General features: G+C 41.9%; 1 protein-coding gene across 2 annotated transcripts in view; it reads left to right on the top strand.

The window, feature by feature from the left end:
* The window catches only part of LOC111977788 (myosin-binding protein C, fast-type), a 52,423-nt gene extending 29,931 nt beyond the window's left edge, over positions 1–22,492 (top strand). For both annotated transcript variants that reach the window (XM_024007450.2, XM_024007448.2), the window contains 25 exons: positions 6,378–6,446; positions 6,740–6,888; positions 7,066–7,183; positions 8,018–8,066; positions 8,310–8,369; positions 8,812–8,981; positions 9,100–9,232; positions 10,994–11,118; positions 11,775–11,880; positions 12,119–12,282; positions 12,534–12,699; positions 12,954–13,060; positions 13,237–13,266; positions 14,702–14,844; positions 15,058–15,322; positions 15,468–15,656; positions 15,887–16,021; positions 16,681–16,848; positions 17,394–17,482; positions 17,803–17,998; positions 18,324–18,463; positions 19,158–19,317; positions 19,486–19,622; positions 21,555–21,741; positions 22,378–22,492. In XM_024007450.2, coding sequence (XP_023863218.1) covers positions 6,378–6,446; positions 6,740–6,888; positions 7,066–7,183; positions 8,018–8,066; positions 8,310–8,369; positions 8,812–8,981; positions 9,100–9,232; positions 10,994–11,118; positions 11,775–11,880; positions 12,119–12,282; positions 12,534–12,699; positions 12,954–13,060; positions 13,237–13,266; positions 14,702–14,844; positions 15,058–15,322; positions 15,468–15,656; positions 15,887–16,021; positions 16,681–16,848; positions 17,394–17,482; positions 17,803–17,998; positions 18,324–18,463; positions 19,158–19,317; positions 19,486–19,622; positions 21,555–21,741; positions 22,378–22,412 — 3,290 coding nt within the window. In that variant the 3' untranslated portion in view covers positions 22,413–22,492. The remainder of the gene's footprint in view (positions 1–6,377; positions 6,447–6,739; positions 6,889–7,065; positions 7,184–8,017; positions 8,067–8,309; positions 8,370–8,811; positions 8,982–9,099; positions 9,233–10,993; positions 11,119–11,774; positions 11,881–12,118; positions 12,283–12,533; positions 12,700–12,953; positions 13,061–13,236; positions 13,267–14,701; positions 14,845–15,057; positions 15,323–15,467; positions 15,657–15,886; positions 16,022–16,680; positions 16,849–17,393; positions 17,483–17,802; positions 17,999–18,323; positions 18,464–19,157; positions 19,318–19,485; positions 19,623–21,554; positions 21,742–22,377) is intronic.
* Positions 22,493–23,789: the final 1,297 nt, after the last annotated feature.

The raw sequence follows: 23,789 nt of genomic DNA, 5'->3' as shown, positions 1-23,789 counted from the left end.
GCAATTTCTGAGGCTGGTAACTCTAATGAWCTTATCCTCTGCAGCAGAGGTAACTCTGGGTCTTCCTTTCCTGTGGTGGTCCTCATGAGAGCCAGTTTCATCATAGCGCGTGATGGTTTTTGCGACTGCACTTGAAGACTGATCTTTTTTGCGACAGCACTTGAAAACTGACCTTCATGTCTTAAAGTAATKATGGACTGTCGTTTCTCTTTTCTTATTTGAGCTGTTCTTGCCATAATATGGACTAGGTCTTTTACCAAATAGGGCTATCGTCTGTATACCCCCCCTACCTTGTCACAACACAACTGCTTGGCTCAAACGCATTAAGAAGGAAAGAAATTCCACAAATTAACTTTTATCAAGGCACACCTGTTACTTGAAATGCTTTCCAGATTGACTACCTCATGAAGCTGGTTGAGAGAATGCCAATAGTGTGCAAAGCTGTCATCAAGGCAAATGGTGGCTACTTTGAAGAATCTCAAATATAAAATATAATTTGATTTGTTTTAACACTTTTTTGGTTACTAAATGATTCCATATGTGTTATTTCATAGATTTGATGTCTTCACTATTATTCTACATCGTAAAAAAATTGTCAAAATAAAGAAAAACCATRGGAATGAGTAGATGTGTCCAAACTTTTGACTGATACTGTATATATTTGGAATATAGCTGCGAGCAGCAATGAACAGTGTTCCCAGGATGAAAGAAAGGACACAAAATCAGTTTCGATAACAAAGCAAGCACTATCRTGTAGGAGCTACTGTATATTCCTTTAGGTGTAGTCAGTGAAAGCATTGCCATGTTTATCTCTCAATACCACAAGGAATTATTCAAATAATTACTTAATGTGTTGAGTTTATGTACCAATTCTGGGGTCAATTGGTTTATGTTAAGATTTGTTAAATATTTTTAGCGTTACCGTATTGTATATTGCAGTCATCTTTGAATTCTGGGACTTTATTTTGTCAATCTGTTTGTGTAAATTGTTTAACTCTCAGTCGGTACTCTCCACATTAGCATTCCAAAATACTTCAATACACTCTCACAGCTGTAATACGCAGACTGCAAGAGTCAGGACTTCCTGTTTAAAATGTTCCCTAATAAAATATCCACTTTTCACTATGTTCTGACCACATAATGTGGAGTGTATTTACAGTGGTTTAAATGGACATGTAAAATCATWAAAAAWAATAATAATGTCAATAACTTAGCCGTCTTTTGATCAAACGTAAGTTTAGACATGTACTATGTCCCTACATTCCACATTTGCTGCAATTTGGTCCTGGTTCATGAGAAGAAGATTTTTGAAGTATTTGGTAGCATATTTTTATATTGGCTAATATGCATCTACTGGTAAAGTGTGGCCATCTTTGAATGAATGCATCAGCGTTATTTTCTCMAACTCTTTAGGGACTCTTTAGAGTCCAAAGACCACATTTCGAGTGAATCTCACTTAGTCCATGAAGATTTTGGGGGGGATTGTTTTAAACATTAGTGTTGCATAGTCCAAAAAGTGAATTGTTAATAGTTTCCTTATTTTTTAAAGATATTAATGCCAAACTTAACATGTTTCATCATAGTAATGTATTTGAGGACCCTAAAAGTTTMAAGTAGATAGGCYATTGTGCAGTGGATTTACAAAGAATTTAAATGGACACCAATCCCTTAGCTTTTCTCAAACTAWATTAAGATATGTACCATGGGCCTACATACAGAATTTGGTGTTAGTTGTTCATTTTTTAAAGCTTTTCAAACGTTTTCAAGATGGAGGAAAATCTGTCCTGACGGATCTTATGGGTCCTTGAGCCAAATTTGTTTAGCATGAGGAAAGACGCCTACATACAAMGTTTCAAGTTTCTAGGTCAAACAGGGTGACGTATTTGAGGATTTAAGTGAGACTGCTTATAACAGCGCCCCTATTGGCCAATCAGTGACATTACATTTGACCAAGTTACTCATTGCCTCTAGTTCCTGTGTTCCAAAAGAGAAAACAAGTTCCCAGTCTATGCTTGAGTTATTTGACCATGTCAAGGGGAAAAAAATGTAATCCAGCTTCGCTGTGAACCCCTAAATATATATTTGGAAAGACATATTGATGATTTAATCATTACAATGTGTATTTATCAGAGGCAACTGCAGAGGCACCTGCAGCCACTGGTGAGGCTAATTATATTTTGGGGGAAAGGGAGAATTAACGTGTCATACTTTTTTCTCTCTTTCCCAAGGAAATATAATGGTCGTTATCAGAATTCTAAAAGTTTTTGGTATTGGAAACAGATATTGATTCATCATTTATTATGTGCTTATTATTTTTAGAGGCACCTGCTGAGGCAGCTCCAGCCCCAAGTGAGAATGTAAATGTGGAATGTTGTTTACATTATCTGCCTCCTCTGTATATTCTTTGATGTTAAGTCACCTATTTAGGGGACTTTGAGAGGTCCTGAACCAGTTCCGACTGACATTTTGGTGTACAAAGCGCTGTGTCAACGTCGTACTGTCCCGTGCCTTATTGTGCYAGAAAATCCAATTTGTCTTCTCTCCACTACCATTCTCTCAGCGGAGCTGAATTAAAATGTCAGGTTCCAGATCCCACATTTGTATAGGGAGTGACATGTTACATTTTCTGGCCTACCCAGACAAATAATCGATTTGCTCTCCTTCTGAGCAACAGAGCCCAGCCTGGGAGACGGTATAATGAAAGKGGACAGTCAAGCGAATCCAAATTGTGGTTTCATCTCACTGTGGTATTCCCAGACGGATTTAGAGCTCTCAACATGAACAATACTAAATCATTTCATAGAATCATAGAACAAGACCACATACTCTTGGTCACAGACAGATTAATTCACTTCTGCTTAAAGCTGAAGTTGTAAAGGCGTCTCTGCGCCGCTCAATGGACGTTTCCGAGGAAAAGTATCTGTCGTCAGTCTACGAAATTGTGTCAATGTTGTACTGTAACTAATGATCATATTTATTTTACAGTTATAATACACGCAAAATATTATACTAAGTCGTCTATAATTTGATTGTTACTATATTTAGAAAGCATTTCAGTCATTTCAAGCAATAKTGCCTCACTTTTGTTGAATAGAATAAACAATATATTCTTTTCATAATATTTAACTACAGWATGTACTTGAGCTTGTGTCYTCAATTGTGAGTACACCTCAGCAAYTTATAACGATTTAAATCTAAAACTWTGCAACATTAACAGTTCTTGTTTGTGGCCATCTCATGAAAAATAATTATATTTGGCTATGTCTTTTTAGGCCTAAATCTACATTTTACCCTATCATTCAAGCGGGCACCGGAAGAGTGTTTGTAATATTCTGATACCAAAACTGTATTGATTCATAAATGTCTAAATCCTCAATGTAATGTAAAGCTATGGCCATGAGTATCAAGTTGCATCCTGTCTATTTGGCCTACTTACCAATGGCTTTAATGAAAACCGGATACAAGGCTGTACAAATGGAATAGCCATTGTAGTCAAAAATGTGTTTTTCAACACTACCTTTTAAGGGGTTATCTGGTAATGCTTTTCAAGCATTTATTAATTCTTATGCTTTACAAATGAACACTAAATGCTTATGAGTTATAATTCTTATAAATGCTTATACATGTTTCCAATGAATCGGTGTTGTAGTAGCTTACCCGCGACTACATATTGATTGTATTTTTACTCGGCTTTGACTCGGACAATAAGGACTCTTAATTTCTTCCCGAGAACAGCCGAGACCAACAAATTAAACAGATCATTGTTAACAGCTCCCATTTAGCATTATTAACAGCTCCCAAGGGGACACGAGGGAAGTTGTAACATATTTTGTATTTCTAGACCTGTTTCGGGTCTGTGAGAGGGTTTTGTGCATGTATGTTCTTTTGACATAAGGGTATAGTTCAACAGTGTGATATTATAAACTGGGTGGTTCGAGCCCTGAATGCTGATTGGCTAAAAGCTGTGGTATCTCAGACCATGTACCACGGGAATGACAAAACATATTTTTACTGCTCTAATTACACGAGTAACCAGTTTATAATAGCAATAAGGCACCTCAGGGGTTTGTGGTATATAGACAATATACCACAGCTAAGGGCTGTATCCAGGCAGTATACCACAGCTAAGGGCTGTATCCAGGCACTCCGTGTTTTGTCGTGCTTAAGAACAGCTCTTAGCCGTGACATATTGCCCATCTACCACACCCCCTCGGCCTCATTGCTTAAAAATAAACCGTGTTTGAATCGTGGATGCTGATTGGCTAAAACGGACTATGTACCACGGGTATGACACAAAATACTTGAATACTGCTTTAATGAAGTTTCACTATGCATACCACTGCAAATGATATAAGAAAAGAAATAAGGCTTGTATTAACACATTTCCCCTTGCTTCTAGCCTAGCAGTTGGTTTGCAATAACGGGGGCTTGTATAAACCTTGCTGTCTGTCTCACCGAAGTCAGCAATGCAATGTAGAAATGCGATCTCCCCTGTAGCCTACCATAGAGAGTGATGTCCTGACGAAACAGCAACTTTTCCGACCAGACCCAGGCGAAATAATGCATCAGCATCATTATAATGGACAAACATGAAGCTGCTTTGCTGTCATTTCAGCTGCAGAGGCAAACTAGCAAGTCGGTGGCTAGCTAGCAAGTGACGAGAACGTTAGCCCACAGATGAAAGGCTAGCCTGCATGCATAGCAAAAAATATTTGATTGCAACCAGATTTTCGTCCATACTATGTCCTCTGGTGGAAGGATGAAATAGTATGAATTTACCTTTCAAAATCAAGTTTTTAATGAAAATATGTTAGTTATTGTTTTAATATGTTAGTAGCAATAAGGCACCTCTGGGTTTTGTGGTATATGGCCAATATACCATGGCTAAGGGTTGTGTCCAGGCATTCCACTTTGTACTGTGCCTAAGAACAATCCTTAGCAGTGGTACTGCCATACACCACATCCTTTGGGCCTTATTGCTCAAGGATAAACGAATATCACTATATGCCTTGCTCGTACCGATATCCAATGATATCGATATCATACTGAATTATCGATATTGGTGCCCACCACTATAAAGTGTTACCAACTTTTTATAATATTGTAGTAAAGTAGCCTACCTGAACACTCGATTGCTCAAACACATAGTTGTGGGGGGGAAAAAAATCATAGATCTTGACGACAAACATCTTGATTACTTGAGCGAATAGCATTCTAATTCTGGAAGTTGTGAAACAGTGAATCTGTTAATAATAATACATCAACTGGTTTACTTTATTTAGAGACCCAGGCAGAACCAGCAAGATAAGAAGTAAAACGGTACAAGAAACGTTTCCTCCGATGTCTGTTACGATCGAAAGACTGTGGTCCAGTCCAGTATCTTGATTTTAGGACTCGATTTTCACAATTGTTTCAGTGCTATTGATTATTCTGGTAACATTCCTGCACATTTAATATGGGTTTACAGTGTTATGATCTTGCTGGATGTGTGTATGTATTTGAATGTGTGTGTGTTACAAGATGTATCCAAACAATGGATTAGTGCTCATCCAAAAATGTGTGTTATGATTGTTCAAAACATGCATATGTTACGAAAAAAGGTGTGAGACCAGGCTGCTTCCTTGTGTGTCTATGTACATGTGTGTGTGTTTGTGTTTCAAGAGGTATCCAAACGGCTACTTTGAAGAATCTTAAATATATAATATATTTTTGATTTGTTTAACGCTTTTTTGGTTACTACATGATTCCATATGTGTTATTTCATAGTTTTGAYGTCTTCACTATTATTCTACAATGTAGAAAATAGTAAAACATAAAGAAAAACCCTTGAATGGGTAGGTGTTCTAAAACTTTTTGACCGATAGTGTATGTAAAAAGAAAAAGGTGTGAGACCAGGTTCCTTCCTTTTGCTTGCTTCCTTGTATGTACAGATGTAGGATCTTAATGCRTTTGCTACAGCAGGAAGATAATCCTGTAGCAACAGGAAATTTGAATTATTATGTGGATTATACTAAATTGACATTTGTACAGGGGTTGATACAGTTTTCGTTAGGGCAAATAAATTCAGATATTTCAGTGGAAATTGCAAACTACGGAAGCCTTTTTAAAAACTCAAATGCACTACAAGTATGCATTTCCTGCTGTGCAGGAGCAGGACAATTCTCAGCAAACAAAAGAGTGATCAAATTAAGATCCTACATCTGTGAGTGCGTGTGTGTTTGTGTGCGTTAATGTGTATGTGTGTGTGTTTGTGTGCGTTAATGTGTATGTGTGTGTGTTTGTGTGCGTTAATGTGTAAGTGTGTGTGTTTGTGTGCGTTAATGTGTATGTGTGTGTGTTTGGAAGTGTGTTCTCATCTCTACCCTCACACCCATCAGGGGCCCATCAGTCACAGGAGATTACAGGACTGTTTCTTCAGCACCCCGAGACTACGGTTGCCATAACAGGTTATACAAACAACACTGGCAGTTGACTAATACTAGCTACATCCTAGCATGCAAATACCAATGTGTCTTACTACTTTGTATTCACGTAGGGTTTTGTTAAACTGAGTAGTTATTTGCTGTAAATAAATACTACAGTAGGCCTAATTCTGTCATGTACTTTTACCAACCTGTTGACCTGAAGTTTACACAATTCAGCTGTACTGTAGGAACTTTGGTATAGGAACGCATRCAAATAGAAAATTGCCAAATTCTATTCCTTTACTGGCTTTCTGAGTGTTGATTGTGAATGGCAGGTACGGACATTCTGTTTACTGCCAAAGTGGACTCTACTACACTAACAAGGAAACCCACCATTAAATGGCTGAAGGGGAAGTGGCTGGACCTGGGCAGCAAAGCAGGAAAACACATGCAGTTCAAAGAGACTTTTGACAGAGCCACAAAGGTAGGTCTGTGCAAGTGGGTGGGTTTGGCTGGATGAGTGGAGGACAAAAGTGAGTGAATGTTCTATGCATCACCAATCCCCCCCACTCTCTCTCTCTCTCTCTCTCTGCCCATTGCTTAATTCTTTCTTTCTTTCTTTCTCTCTCTCTCTCTCCCTTAAATGTTCTACTCCACTTAGATCTACACCTGGGACATGAAGATAATCAAGGTGGTCCCTGGTGACGCTGGGGCCTACAGGTGTGAGGTCACGTCCAAAGACAAGTGCGACAGCAGCGCTTTTGACATCTCTGTGGAGGGTGAGTGGGACATTTTAGGAACACTGACCACTGTCTCCTTAAGGCAGGGGTTCTCAAACCTCTCCTCAGGGACCCCCGATACACTTTGTAGCCCCGAACTACCATCACATCTGATTCATCTATAAGGCTTGGTGATGAGTTGAGTCATTCAGTGTGCAACCTTTGAAATGGATGAAATACATGGAACGACTGGGGGTTTTCGAGAAGACGTTTGAGAACCACTGCCTCAAGGGACCCAAGGCACTCTTGAAGTTAAAGGCTTATTGTTTTGGTATGTTCTGTAGAGCAGAAGGCATCATTGCCTTTGTCAGGAAGTGATGATGTATCACCCATACACTTAAAAAATGATTCATGTCAAGTTATACCTAAATACTGAATGGAAAATGTTGTTTACCATCTATTATTTCTTCTCTTCAGCATTTCCAAAAGAACAGAAGATTCTATAATGTATTTTTTGCTATTGGATTAAATGTTAGTTAAAATGACTAGACAGTGAGCCTATCATTATCTGATGTATCGAAACATGTGTTCAACTCCAATGAATGCACAATCAAAGGTTCTTAACATAAGATAGGGGGTATTACAAGTGTGGCAGGTAGCCTTGCCGTTAATAGCGTTGGGCAAGTAACCGAAAGGTTGCTGATTTGAAACCCCAAACCGAATAGGTGAAAGATCTGTCGTTGAGCACGGCATTTAACCCTAATTGCTCCTGTAAGTCGCTCTGAATAAGAGCGTCTGGTAAATGACTCAAATGTAAACGTGTAATCAGTTTAGCATCTAGGTGCACGCTACTGTAACCCATATGTGTTCTTTATGCAATCCCTCTTATTCCAGCTGTGCATATTGAGGAGGAACACGATATTATGTCCGCATTCAAAAGAACGTAAGCATTTCTATTCATGTTTTGAGCTTATTAGTATTTCTTTGTGTGTGTGTGTGTGTGTATGTGTGTGTGTGTGTGTGTGTGTGTGTGTGTGTGTGTGTGTGTGTGTGTGCGTGCACACCTGTGTACGTGTATGATTGAGTGCTATCCGTAACGTGTTTGACTGCATTTCAGCAAAGATATAATGTCCATCGCTTAATCTAGAATGACAGTGTATTTTGTGTCCTGTCTTTCTCTAATTAGGGATGCTGGAGAGGATGAAGGCAGTTTGGATTTCAGTGCTTTGCTGAAAGCTACCAAGAAGTGAGCAGTGTTAACATTGTGTGCCATATGTAGGGATCACATAAAGTACCAGGGATCAGGGATCACCGACCACATTCCAGGGATCAGGGATCACCGACCACATTCCAGGGATCAAAAATGCATATATGATTACATTATTATTGTTTTTAGGCTGCATAATTTTTTTGAATGCTACATCCATTTGCAGTATACAGTACATTCCTTCATGTAGCCTATCCTTTAGATTACGCGTACAAAGTTGATTGGATAGTATGATAGAACGTGCTGGAACGAGTCATTCATTTGTAACAGTCATATTAAATGGAAAACTGAGAGATGGAATGACTATTGATTTGATAGATTTTTGCATTGTTGACGAGGTAGCCTCTCCCTTTGTCCTCTCTCTTCATCTCGGGCCCTCTCGCTTCCTTCCCTGCCTCATCCTTCCATCTTTCACCCACAGGAAGAAGAAGCCAGTCGTAGATGAGGAGAAGGCAGACGTGTGGGAAATCCTGAAGAACGCTCAACCCAGCGAGTATGAGAAGATTGCTTTTGAGTACGGCATTACAGACCTGAGGGGTCTGCTCAAGCGACTGAAGAAGATGAAGACTGTTGAGCCCAAGCACAGCGACGGTAAGATGGAGAGGGGAAATACAAAAAAAAGTTTCTCAAAGTTTCTCAAACAAACAGTAGTATCTTGCCAATCTTACAACAATTGCAACCAATGTCATGCTCTCTGTTTCCCATGCAGCTTTCCTAACGAGAATGGAGTCTGCCTACTCTGTGGATAAGGGCAAGAAAATCGTACTGCAGGTGGAAGTGGTTGACCCAAATGCCCAGGTCAGATGGTTGAAGAACGGTCAGGAGATAAAATCATCAGCCAAGTACGCACACAAATAAACACACAAATACAGATACACACACCATCAAACACACACACATCCTAGAAGAGGTTACTGGGAGGCCGAGKCTCGGTGAGGGTCATTATGGTTAGAACATATCATGACTGAGGGCCGAACCCCAACTTGAGAAATGACGGCGTAGCTGGAACCTTTGCAGAAATGACTGATGTCAATAAGCGAATCACGTTCATCTCCTGTTAGGATGTGGCCATAACTTACTGACGTAATACTAGCAAGGGGAAGCGAAAGAAGTGCAATGGCTATTCATGGAGATGGCCACTAATGGAGATTTACAAAATAGATTCAAAAAAGTCMATTTACGTGAGGAAGCTGTAGGCTATGTGACTGTTTCCTAGTAATGAGTTAACGTGACTTAACCCAAAACACCACAAGCAAACTCACCAGGTTGTTTGTTTACGTTCATCTTGGCATATTCAGTCAACAATATATATTTTTGGACGAGACGTTTTGTATCATGTAAGCCTTCCATTGAACAATCTCCATCAAAAGGCAATGTAGGCCTATCTATTTTTGTCTTCTCTCTGGAATGCATTGGTAGAGCAGAGTCCTCTCTCTCTGTAGCAATGCCAGATATGTGATTAATTGCACAGTTGGCCCTATCTGATTTACCGCAAGCTAAGATGGTGTTCTCCGCGTCTCCTGGACTTGACCGGCAGTGCTGGAAAATAGCTCTCTAAAATTATCTCTCCACAACTCCATCATTCTAAATTGCGCTGCCATCAACACATTTTATTTATAGGAAGCCATAATCAGCTTCTCAGTGGCCAACAAATCATGTTGACAAGTCATATTATTCCCTGCGCATAAACGCCTCATGTTTTTTTTTTAAATCGGAATATTTTTGCCACAATTTTTGAAGCCCCAATCTTGGCAGTGTAGAGACATTTTTGGCATTTTTAAGCCAATTTCCTGCAATTCTACACATTTCTCCATGGAGCCGAGAGAAAATGCTGCAGTTTTAAAGTGAATTTCCTGAAATTCTATGYATTTTGCCATGGCTAATGCTGTGTTCTTTTGCTCAAACATAACAAAATCAATAGTGCTGAATTCATAGTTTTTAATTTTTACTTTTATTTTGGTGATTGTTAGTTCTGAAAGATGATATTATAAAGAAAATGGATTGGTCCATTATCTTTTCTACATACTTTGTATCTGATTAGTCGTTTAAGTTTACACTAAAAACTGTTTGGACTTAAGCAGCCCGAAAAAACACTTGGGCTGCCCGCCAAAGTGTCTTCTATTCAGAAAAATCCTTGCTCATGTACAAAGTCAGGTCTGAATCATTATCATGGACATGGCTCAATTTAATGGTCATAGTTGTTTACTTGTGGCCTCGTGACAGTTTGGTAACCTTTACTGTACGTCACCTCTGATTACTTAGTACTCTTAGCTAACTCTTAACTTAATACTCTTCTATTCTTTCTTTTTTATGTTTTTCTTTTTTGTCTATCCCTAGTATGAACTATGAGATTTATTGCGGTACAAGAAAAATGGGCAACAACTTTAGAAGACTTTAGTTCTTTAGAACAACTTTAGTTCTTCTAAACAAACGATAGGTCAATCACTTTCATAAAACTGTAGATTGCCATTTTATTCAAGTTGACATGCTGCTCATACATGTCTTATAAACTGTCTTTCGGAGAATGTGAAACGACATTCATTTACAATGCTGTCTCTGTCCATCCGTTCGTCCGTTTGTCCGTTTGTCTATCTGTGCACCAGGTACATCGTAGAATCAATTGGCAACATCAGGACGCTCACCATCAACAAGTGTAGCCTGGCTGACGACGCTGCGTACGAGTGTGTGATTGGGGACGAGAAGTCCTTCACAGAGGTGTTTGTCAAAGGTACGCCTTGTTCTCACTCGTCTACACTCAAAAGTTACTATTTAGAACCTAAAAGGGTTCTTCGACTGTCCCCGTAGGAGAACCCTTTGAAGAACACTTTTTGGTTCCAGGTTGAATCCTTTTGGTTCAAGGTAGAACCCTTCCCACAGAGGTTTCAACATGGAACCCAAAATGGTTCTACCTGGAACCAAAAAGGGTTCTTCAAAGGGTTCTCTTATGGGGACCGCCGAAGAACCCTTTTGGAACCCCTTTTTTCTAAGAGTGTGGAGTTGTGATTTGTTGATGCCATGTATCATAAAGTGTMCCTTTATTGTAAAGTGTTACMCATGCATCCTTTATTTAACGAGATGACTCCCATTTACATAGTAATCTTTTTTTGCAATTCAACTTTGACCATGAGAATCATCCAGTATCCATATAACGACAATAATCATAAAACAAAAAGATTTTGAATCATGTAAAAAAAATATATTACAAAAATATTTGCAGTTGTGTACGCTCACTGTCACACATTTTTCAAAACGACTTTTCCCCTGAGGACCACCGTGTAGCCAATGTAGCAAGAAATAAACACAATGCTTTTTACACTGCACTTACAATACTGTCCCAGTGTTAAGGAACATGAAATGGTGTCTTCTTGCTGTTGTCCTCTCCAGAGCCCCCGGTCACCATCACCAAGCTGCTGGATGATTACCACGTGGTGGTGGGAGAGAGAGTGGAGTTTGAGGTGGAGGTGTCTGTGGAGGGAGCACACGTTAACTGGTCAGTAAACCTTTCAGTAATGCTTTATTTTACAGTCCCCTTTAATCCGGTATCTTTATTCTATTTACATGGTGTTAACTAAGAAACGGTGTAGTAAAAATGTATACTTTATAGTACTGACCTCAAAGTTAAATAAAAAGGAAAGTAAGTTCAGCTTGGAAGGCCTGAACCATTTTATGTTCCTAGTGTCTTCACAATTCACTCAGGTGTTTCTATGTCACCTACTCTCACTCCTCAGGATGTTTGAGGACCAAGAACTCTCCAGGGACTCCCATAAGTACCGCTTTAAGAAGGACGGGTTGAAGCACATGCTCATCATCCAAGAGGCTTCGCTGGATGACATTGGAATGTACTGGTGCTTCACCAACGGCGGGCGAACCAAAGGAGAGCTGGAAGTTGAAGGTACCATTCTTTGTTCTCGGGAAAAGATGAGACATATTTTTCAGTCTTCATGTTGATTCAAATTCAGTTCTATATCTGCGGTGGATTTTTGTTGTAATGTCGTGGTATGCTAGTTTGGGTATCCTCTCACTTTTCCCTCTCCCTCGCTCCCTGTCTCTCTCTCTCCGCATTCTCTTTCGTTCCTCTCGCTTTCCTCTCTATCCCTGTCTCTCTCACTCTGCCCTCTCCCTATTCCCCCCCCCCCCCCCCAGAGAAAGAACTGGAGGTGTTGCAGAACATCGCTGACCTGACGGTGAAGGCCGAGGACCAGGCCATGTTCAAGTGTGAGGTGTCTGATGAGAAGGTGACAGGGAAATGGCTCAAAGATGGCGTGGAGGTGCTGCCCAGCAGTCGCATCAAGCTGACCCACATCGGAAGGTACGGGAGGGGAAAGACGTGGGGACAGGTTACGTGTCAAGTGACTTTAGATTGTAATAATGTTTTTGTATCAACTTCTGATTTATGTTTTACCTACAGAATGTGTTATGGTCATATGTAACCACATGGACTGTCTGTCTTTTATTTTCAGTATGTATTGTATTCTAGAATGACGAGGAGCTGTGACTGTGTAATTCGCTATTGAACTAGAATGTGGCAATTATCTCAACTTCCTCATCCTTAATGTGTTTTAGAATCCATCGGCTTACCATAGACGACGTCAAGCCCGACGACGCTGGAGACTATACGTTTATCCCAGACGGATATGCCCTCTCACTGTCCGCAAAACTCAACTTCCTGGGTGAGAGAAAGAGAGAGAAAAGATGAGAAAAATATCTTGATTTTTTAAAATGACAAATTCACCAACTTTGGAGAAATTTACATCATGCATATACATACTGTTTAAATGRAAATAAAGTCCCTTAACATCAGTTCAAGTCACATTTGAATAAATCAATTTTGTCTTCCTTTCAACAGAAATTAAGATCGACTATGTCCCCCGCCAAGGTAGGTTTTCTAAATTACTGCTATAAACATAATGTCATAAGTATTGATTCACATCAATATATGTAATATATCAATGTACAGTGCATTCGGAAAGTATTCAGACCCCTTGACTTTTAAATTTTTTTGTTACGTTTGCCTTATTCTAAAATTGATAAAACATTTTTTTTTCTTCATCAATCTACAAAAAATACCCCATAATGACAAAGTAAAAACATGCTTTTAAAAATGTTTGCAAACGTATTAAAAATACAAAACTGAAATATGATATTTACATAAGTATTCAGACCCTTTACTCAGTACTTTGTTGAARAACCTTTGGCAGCGATTACAGCCTCGAGTCTTCTTGGGTACGACACTACAAGCTTGGAACACCTGTATTTGGGGAGTTCCTCCCATTCTTCTTTGCAGAGCCTCTCAAGCTCTGTCAAGTTGGATGGGGAGCGTCGCTGCACAACAATTGTTTAGGTCTCTCCAGAGATGTTCGATCAGGTTCAAGTCCGGGCTCTGGCTGGACCACTCAAGGACATTCAGAGACTTATCCCGAAGCCACTCCTTCATTGTCTTGGCTGTGTGCTTAGGGTTGTTGTCCTGTTGGAAGGTGAACCTTCGCCCCAGTCTGAGGTCCTGACCACTCTGGAGCAGGTTTTCATCAAGGATCTCCCTGTACTTTGCTCTGTTCATCTTTCCCTCGATCCTGACTAGTCTCCCAGTCCCTGTTGCTGAAAAACATCTCCACAGCATGATGCTGCCACCACCATGCTTCACCGTAGGGATGGTGCCAGGTTTCCTCCAGAAGTGACGCTTGGCATTCAGTCCAAATAGTTCAATCTTGGTTTTATCAGACCAGAAAATCTTGTTTCTCATGGTCTGAGAGTCTTTAGGTGCCTTTTGGCAAATTCCAAGCAGGCTTTCATGTGCCTTTTACTGAGGAATGGCTTCCATCCAGCCACTCTACCATAAAGGCCTGATTGGTGGAGTGCTGCAGACATACTGTAGTTGCCCTTCTGGAAGGTTCTCCCATCTCCACAGAGGAACTCTGGAGCTCTGTCAGTGTGACCATCGGGTTCTTGGTCACTTCCCTGACCAAGGCCCTTTTCCCTCGATTGCTCAGTTTGGCCGAGCGGACAGTTTTATGAAGTGTCTTGGTGGTTCCAAACTTCTTCCATTTAAGAATGATGGAGACCACTGTGTTCTTGGGGACCTTCAATGCTGCAGAAATGTTTTGGTGCCCTTCCCCAGATCTGTGCTTTGACCCAATCCTGTCTCCAAATGTGGTAAAAGTCAAGGGGTCTGAATTCTTTCCCGAATGCACTGTGTATATGTATGTATGTATGTATGTGTGTGTGTGTGTGTACATTAATTATCAATATACTGTAGATATAATAGTCAAACATTTACATGTACATTCACACCGTTATTTGCCTTGTGTATAAAGACCCACCCAAGATCCATCTAGACACCACCGGCAACATGGTTTCCCAGAACACCATCATTGTGGTGGCTGGCAACAAGTTGCGCCTGGATGTGGAGATCTCTGGAGAGCCTCCTCCCACTGTCGTCTGGGCAAAGGGAGACACGGTAGGCACTTCCTGTAGTAATTCATATAAATATGTGTGGAAGTCAGTTGCTAATTCCTAATTCCTTGGTCTTGAGTGTTTCTGSTATGGTTTACATGTATATACAGATACGATATACCTTTAATCAATTGACATATTCATGAAACCAAACAAACCTTGTTTTTAGGCTAACATACTTTTGCTCGTGGGCGTGTTTTGATTTCTTGTCTCTTAGGCAATCACAGCTGTGGAGGGGCGTGTGAGGACGGAGAACCGGAAGGACCTGAGCTGCTTCGTCATAGAGGGGGCGGAGAGAGAGGATGAGGGCAACTACTCCATCATTGTCACCAACCCTGCCGGAGAGGACAAGGCTCATCTGTTGGTCAAGATTGTTGATGTGCCTGACTGCCCTGAGAATGTAAAGTGTACCTCGGTGGGAGAAGACTGTGCCACCATGGTCTGGGAGCCACCCAAGTTCGACGGAGGCGTACCAGTCACAGGTACAGTCAAGATTTTTTCATGGTTTTTAAATACTGAAATACTTTAATGTTAAAAACATGAGTAACCCCTTTTAGTAACAGAACAATGTGGTGGGTGGGTGGATGGATGGATGGGTCACTCATTCTCTTCCTCTCTCTCATTCAGGCTATCTCATGGAGAGGAAGAAGAAGGGCTCCACCAGGTGGACGAAGCTCAACTTTGACGTGTACGAGGGGGTGACGTACGAAGCCAAGAGGATGATTGAGGGCGTGTTCTACGAGATGAGAGTGTACGCCGTCAACGGCATTGGCATGTCCCAGCCCAGCCTCAACTCCAAACCCTTCATGCCCATCGGTGGGTGGAGTCTCAAACGGATCTCATCATTTTCTCCCTGTCACTATTGGTTGTCTCTCGCATCTTCCTGGATTGCTCAGTATTGTCCACCCTCACTTTCAGTCGTTTTGTCTCCCTCACTGCCTCTGTCTTTTGTGTCTTCTTTCTTTCTCTCTCTCTTTCTCTTTCTGTCTCTGTGTCTATCTCGTATCTCCCTCCGTGTCTTTTGTCTCCTTCTCTTCCCAACACAGCTGCAACCAGTGAGCCTCTGGGCCTCAAGGTGCATGATGTCACAGACACCACATGTACCCTGAAGTGGCTGGCCCCTGAGAAGATCGGTGCCGGAGGCTTGGACGGATACGTTATTGAGTACTGCAAGGAGGGAGGTGAGGGTGTGAGACAAAATAAGACTGTTAAGAAAATTATCCCTTTTGAATGGGAATTTCAATTAGGCCTAGCTGTGTCTAAACACAGATTTGTGTCAGTTCAACAATGGCATGAAATGAATGTTGTCCAAAAACATGAATTTGTTGTGTATTACAAGTTGTGGTAACATAGCTACCAAAACGGTCAGTTTCCTACGCCCTGTGTCAAACGCCATAGTCTATCATTGTCAAACTTTATATATCTTTGTCAAATCTAATTTATCACTGTCAAACCTCATTTATCACTGTCAAACCTCATTTATCACTGTCAAACCTCATTCATCACTGTCAACCCTCATTCATCACTGTCAAACCCCATTCATAACTGTCACACCTCGTTCAAGGTCAAACCTCATTTATCACACTGTCGAACCCCATTTATCGCTGTCAAACCTCATTCATGGTCAAACCTTATTTATCACACTGTCAAAACCTATTTATCTCGGCCATACTGTACCTCATTTATCACTGCCAAATTTCATTTATCCTGGTAAAACCTACTTTGTCATTGTAAAACCAAATTTATCATGGGCAAACCTTATAACACGTATAACGTATAACACGGTCAAAACTCCTTTATCGCTTCCACCTCAGTCTGTTTCCCTTTCTTTTGGTCCTAGACACGGAGTGGGTGGTGGCGAACACTGAGCTGGTGGAGAGACAGATTTACACAGTCCGCAACCTCCCCACCGCGGAGAAGATCAACTTCAGAGTGGTGGCCGTGAACATTGCTGGACGCAGCCCCCCTACCGGCCTGACCCAGCCCGTCACTATCCGCGAGATCGTGGGTGAGTTCTCCGTCGCCCGTAGGAATAGGACTGTGTGTCCTGCTGAACAGGACCCTGTTTGTGTATTGTATGTGGTTCATTTCAACATCAATCTGGTGTGGATGACGTAAACCACTTATCTCAATCCCTCTCTCTCTCTTCTCACCATCTTCTCCTCTCCTCTCTTCCTCCCATATCTTCTCTCTCCTCCTCTTCTCTCTCTCTCCCGTATCTCTCTACTCTGCTCTCCCCCATATCCTTTCTCTCTCTCTCGTCTCCCCGTCTCTCTCGCTCTCTCTTCTCCCCATCTCCTCTCTCTTTCTTTCTCTCTCCCCTCTCTTTCTCTCTCTCTCTCTCTCTCTCTCTCTCCCCATCTCTCTCTCCCATCTTCTCTCTCCCCATCTCTCTCTCTCTCTCTTCTCTCTCCTCCTCTCTCCCCATCTCCATGCTCTCTCTCTCTCTCCCATCTCTCACTCTCTCCCCATCTCTCTCTCTCTATTCCTCTCTCTCCTCCCCATCTCTTCTCTCCCCCTCTCTGCCTCTCTCTCTCCGTCTCTCTCCATTAGAACTGCCCAAGATCCGCCTCCCTCGCTACTTGAGACAGAAGTACCTTAGAAGAGTGGGCGACAAAATCAACCTGACCATCCCCTTCCAGGTCAGTTGTTCAAAGTTACCCATTAAACCAAGGTTTGCATTTTTGTTTGTTTATTTAACCTTTATTTAACWAGGCAAGTCAGTTAAGAACAAATTCTTATTTACAATGACAGCCTACGTATGACGTATGATCCAAAGCTATCTTGAATGCTGTGACGTCTACAGAATCACTCTATTTGGGACAAGCTTGAACAGCTTATCAGGTGCCCATTATCTAGTGAAGTTGGTTTACCAGGTACCACTGCAGTTAGTCATTGACAGCTATTGTTTTGTCCTTCATTTGTTTCTATTCTGAACAAAGTATTACCTTGTGTCTAATAGGGTAAGCCACGTCCCAAAGTGCAATGGTACAAGGATGGGGAAGAGCTTGACACTCGAGTTGCCAGCGTACGCAATTCTGAAGTGGACTCTATCCTGTTCATCCGCTCGGCTGAGAGATCCCATTCTGGGAAGTACGAGTTGGTCCTGCAGATTGAGAACATGGAGGCCAGGGCTATTCTGGAGATCAGGATCGTAGGTAAGAGAYGAAAGACAACTGTAGACATAAGTGTCCTCCCTTCTTCCATCCGTGTAATGGCTAATGAACACAACCCAGGATCRTAGTGAAGTGGATGGCTAAGTCATTTAGCATCGCTACTGCCTTCCTGAGAACTGAAGTAGCTACTGYTGCCCCCAGAACCAGAAATGGCTTGGCTTTTTGCGTTGTTGTGTCGCGGGTTCGAATCTACGAAGTAGACAGTATACTGGCTCTAGGCCGCTGTATTGTCTTACTGTAGTAAATATCGTGCCATTTTTTCATCCTAAACGTTTAAARAAATGACCATATATTTTTGTCCAATCAGAGACACCCGGGCCTCCCGAGGTAGTGAAGGTCACAGATGTTTGGGGCTTCAACGCTGCGCTGGAGTGGAAGCCACCAAAGGACGACGGCAACTGTGAGATCACCGGTTACACAATACAGAAGGCGGACAAGAAGACAAATGTGAGAGAGGAGGGCATACACAGTAGGGACAAAGGGATCAAATACTCCATCCCCCAGTATGCAAAGCAAAGCTATGGGCTACCGTATAGGATTGTGAATTTGTGGCATGGGGAATGGGAATAAAAAAACAAATAGAACCAAATCAAATTATTTGGTAATGGACACCGTGGAATTCTTAAAGTAACTCGAAACACCAGATCACTACAACTAACCACTCTCCTCATTACTTCTCTCTCTCTCTCTTTCTCCCCCACCCCACCCCTCTCTCCTCTTTCTCCCCACCCCTCTCATCTCTCTTTCTCCCCCGACCCCTCTCTCTCTCCCCTCTCTCTCTCTGTCGTCCCCCCCACCCCTCTCTCTCTCTCTCTCTTTCCTCCCCCCCACCCCTCTCTCTCTCTCTCTCTTTCTCCCCCCCCCACCCCTCTCTCTCTTCTTTCTCCCCCACACCTCTCTCTCTCTCTCTCTCTCTCCTCTCCTCTCCTCTCTCTTTCTCTCTCTCTCTACTCTCTCTCTCTCTCTCTCTCTCTCTCCTCTCTCCTCTCTCTCTCTCTCTCTTCTCTCTCCCCCACCCTCTCTCTCTCTCCCTCTTCTCCCCCCCCCCTCTCTCTCTCTCTCTCTCTCTCTATCTCCTTCTCTCTCTCTCCTCTCTCGCCTCTCTCCGCTTTCTTCTCTCTCTCTATCTTTCTCTCTCTAGGAATGGTTCACTATCTACGAGCACAACAGGAGGACAAACTGCACAGCCTCAGACCTGATCATGGGCAATGAGTACATGTTCCGCATCTTCAGCGAGAACCTCGTTGGAAAGAGTGAGGATTTCTGCCTCAGCAAGGACACAGCCATCATACCTAAGATAGGTGGGTATGTCTGTGTGTGTGCTGTACATACTTACATACATTATGTCAACAAGGCCTATAGTATCTTCAATGCCTACARTATTTTAACAGAGACATCCATTACAGTATTAATTCATTACCACTCCGTATTAATTCACTGTATAACAACCTCCCTTTCCTTTCCTTCAGGATTGGAGTACAACCCACCTCCATTCAAGGAGAAGGATATGCAAAGCGCCCCCAAGTTCATACAGCCCCTGCTTGACAGGTCTGTCGTGGCAGGCTACAGTACCGCCATCAGCTGTGCTGTCAGRGGCTTCCCGAAGGTATGTCTTTTGGGACAAGCAGTCCGAATACTCTAACTGTAGGTGCAGGGGGGGGGGGGAGAAATTGTGGCTCTGTCCTAAATGTCTCCAATTACATTGTCATCGTCTTCATGGCCACTGACCTGAAAGGATGTGTATACATATTCAGTATTCTTTCATCGTCATGAATGCACATTAGAGTGAATTCAATAAAAAACAATGTTAACCAACCAGAAATATCATTTATACTGTATGGTAAATTCATATATGCACATTTCTGAATATTCATAGAGGGATTTATAATGCATTCGGAAAGTATTCAGACCTCTTGTCTATTTCCACATTGTGTTACGTTACGGCCTTATTCTAAAATGGGTTTAAAATCTCCTCAATCTCACCAAACTACACAACACCCCATAATGACAAAGCAAAAACTGTTTTTTTGAATTTTTCGCAAATGTATTAAAAATAAAAACAGAAATATCACATTTACAAAAGTATTCAGACCCTTTACTCATTACTTTGTTGAAGATCCTTTGGCAGCGATTACATCCTCAAGTCTTCTTCGGTGTGAAGCTACAAGCTTGGAACACCTGTATTTRGGGAGTYTCTCCCATTCGTCTCTGCGGATCCTCTCAAGCTCTGTYAGATTGGATGGGGAGCGTTGCTACACAGCTATTTTCAGGTCTCTCCAGAGATGTTCGATCAGGTTCAAGTCCAGGCTCTGGCTGGGCCACTCTAGGACATTCAGAGACTTGTACTAAAGCCAATCCTGCATTGTCTTGGCTGTGTGCTTAGGGTCATTGTCCTGTTGGAAGGTGAACCTTCTCCCCAGTCTGAGGCCCTGAGCGCTCTGGAGCAGGTTTTCATCAAGAATCTCTCTGTTCATATTTCCCTCTCTGTTCATACTCTCCCTGCCGCTGAAAAACTTCCCCACAGCATGATGCTGCCACCACCATGCTTCAGCGTAGGGATGGTGCCAGGTTTCCTCCAGACGTGATGCTTAGCATTCAGGCCAAAAAGTTCAATCTTGGTTTCATCAGACCAGAGAAACTTGTTTCTCATGGTCTGAGAGTCCTTTAGGTGACTTTTGGCAAACTCCAAGAGGGCTTTCATGAGCCTTTTACTGAGGAGTGGCTTCCGTCTTGCCACTCTACCATAAAGGCCTGATTTGTGGAGTGCTGCAGAAATGGTTGTCATTCTGGAAGGTTCTCCCATCTCCACAGAGGAACTCTGGAGCTCTGCCAGAGTGACCATTGGGTTCTTGGYCACCTCCCTGACCAAGGCCCTTCTCCCCGATTGCTCAGTTTGGTCGGGCGGGCAGCTCAAGGAAGTGTCTTGGTGGTTCCAAACTTCTTCCATTTAAGAATGATGGAGGCCACTGTGTTCTTAGGGACCTTCAATGCTGCAGAATTTTTTTCATACCCTTCCCCAGATCTCTGTGTTGTCTGTTCACACTGCTATGCGTTTATCTTGGCCAGGTCGCAGTTGCAAATGAGAACTTGTTCTCAACTAGCCTACCTGGTTAAATAAAGGTGAAATAAAAAAATAAATAAAAAAATCTGTACCTTGAAACAATCCTGTCTCGGAGCTCTAAGATATTTCTGTTTTTGCAAAAAATTCTAAAAACCTGCGTTCGCTTTGTCATTATGGGGTATGGTGTGTAGATTGATGAGGAACACATTTTTTTCAATCTATTTTAGAATAAGGCTGTAACGTAACAAAATGTTGAAAAAGGGAAGGGGTCTGAAAACTTTCTGAATGCACTGTATATACCTAYGCATTTCTAGACATTTACAAGCATTTCAAATGGCTTACTCATGAAAGTTTTTATAAAGTGATACCATATTTTTGTTAAGTCCTTCCCCTTGATTTTTATTACATTGAAGGCCATTATGGCCGCATACTTGTCATGAAGCCACTGACACAAGTCTCTCTTTGGCTCCCACTTAGCCTAAAATCAGGTGGTTGAGGAATAAGATTCCCCTGGACGAGAACCCTAGGTTCCTGATGCAGAACAACCAAGGGGTTTTGACCCTGAACATCCGCAAGCCCAGTCAGTATGACGGGGGCAAGTTCACCTGCAAGGCTATCAACCCTCTGGGGGAGGACGTCGTGGAGTGCACCCTACTCGTACGAGGTATGGATGGAGAGGGACAGGGGGGGAAGGGAGGTGGAGGGAGAGTGGGGGTGGAGTACAGGGATGGGGGAACGGATTGAGGGAGAAAAAAAGATGGCGATGTGAGGTATAGAGAGAGGGGTTGGGAGGGGGAGGGATTGAAGAGAGATAAGGTGTAGTGCAAGCTAAAGATAGGAAGTGTGGAGCGAGGGAGGGCGGAGGGAAGGAGAGGGGTGGTGGGCGTAGGGCGGGAGAAAGGGATGAGAGAGAGGGAGTGCCGGCTGGAGATATGAGGTACGGATAGAGGTGCCGGGGAAAGGAGGGAAGGATAGAGAAAAGGATGGATGAAAGGAGAGAGAGAGAAAGTGTAGTGCAAGCTGGAGGTACAAAGTATGGAGAGAGGGAGGGATTGAGAGGAGGGGTATGGAGGAAAGGACTGGGAGAGCGAAACAGGGAGTAGAATGATAGTCATTGTAATGGAAACAACACCATGGGTTCAAAAATACAACTTTTTTATATGATTGATGTATTGATTAAATGTCTTCGTTTTTTAATTAGGTTCTACGGTGTACATTATCTCAAGTATATTGACCATGCAGTATGAACAGCACCTGAATGTTCCTTTGCAACCTCTGTCATTTTCTCATCCTCTCATAGCTCTCAAGGACAAGGAGGATGGAGATGAGAAGTGAGCTGCAGAATGTTCACAAAACATTCACAATGTTTCAGTAGGTTTTGAAGCATGCATTGAAATAAAAAATACTTGAAGTTCTGGCTGTTTTGGCTCTCTTTATTTCCTCTTGAGCATATTTTATATTTTTGTGGAATCAGAGTAGTACATAGAAAATACATAGAATCAGAATATTCAGCACACTTGTTAAACTACAGTTGCACATTTGGGCAAGTCTCTAAAAGCTTTCCACACCTGGATTGTGCAACATTTGCCCATTATACTTTTCAAAATTCTTCAAACTCTATSAAATTGGTTGTTGATCATTGCTAGACAACAATTTTCAGGTCTTGCCATAGATTTTCATGTAGATTTAAGTCAAAGCTGTAACTCGGCCACTCAGGAACAKTAACTGTCTCCTTGATAAGCAACTCCACTGTAGATGTAGCCTTGAGTTTTAGGTTATTGTCCTGCTGAAAGATGAATTAATCGCCCAGTGTCTGTTGGAAAGCAGACTGAACCAGGTTTTCCTCTAGGATTTTGCCTGTGCTTACCTCCATTCTGTTTATTTTTTATCCTGAAAAACTCCCCAGTCTTTAACGATTACAAGCATACCCATAACATGATGCAGCCACCACTATGTTTGAAAATATGGAGAATTGTTCTCAGTAATGTGTGGTATTGGATTTGCCCCACACATAATACTTTGTATTCAGGACAAAAAGTGAATTGCTTTGCCTMATTTTTTKTTTTAATTTAGTGCCATGTTCCAAACAGGATGCATGTGTTGGAATACTTGTATTCTGTACAGGCTTCCTTATTTTCCCTCTGTCAATTAGGTTAGTATTGTAGAGTTACTACAATGTTGTTGAGCCATCCTCAGTTTTCTCCTATCACAGCCATTAAACTCTGTAACTCTTTTAAAGTTTCCATTGGCCTCATGGTGAAATTCTTGAGCACTTTCTTTCCTCTCTGGCAACTGAGTAAGGAAGGAAGCCTGTATCTTTGTAGTGACTGGRAACACCATCCAAAGCATAATTAATAACTTCAACATACTCAAGGGGATATATTCAATGTCTGCTTTTTTATTTTTACCCATCTRCCAATAGGTGCCCTTCTTTGCGAGGCATTGGAAAACCTCCCTGGTCGTTGTGGTTGAATCGACTGAGGGACCTTACCTCTAATTTAATGTGTGGGGTACAGAGATGAGGTAGTCATTCAAAATCATGTTAAACACTATTATTGCACACAGAGTGAGTCCATGCGACTTATTATGTGACTTTAAGCACATTTTTACTCCTGAACTTATATAGGCTTGCCATAACAAAGGGGTTGAATAAATCAAATCCAATTTTATTTGTCACATGCGCCGAATACAACCGGTGTAGACCTTACAGTG

This window comes from Salvelinus sp. IW2-2015, linkage group LG18 (assembly GCF_002910315.2).
Source record: "Salvelinus sp. IW2-2015 linkage group LG18, ASM291031v2, whole genome shotgun sequence".
In the NCBI taxonomy this organism is placed as follows: Eukaryota; Metazoa; Chordata; class Actinopteri; order Salmoniformes; family Salmonidae; genus Salvelinus; species Salvelinus sp. IW2-2015.
The sequence above is the reverse complement of the archived record's forward strand: the minus strand, read 5'-3'. Positions and strand labels throughout refer to the sequence as shown.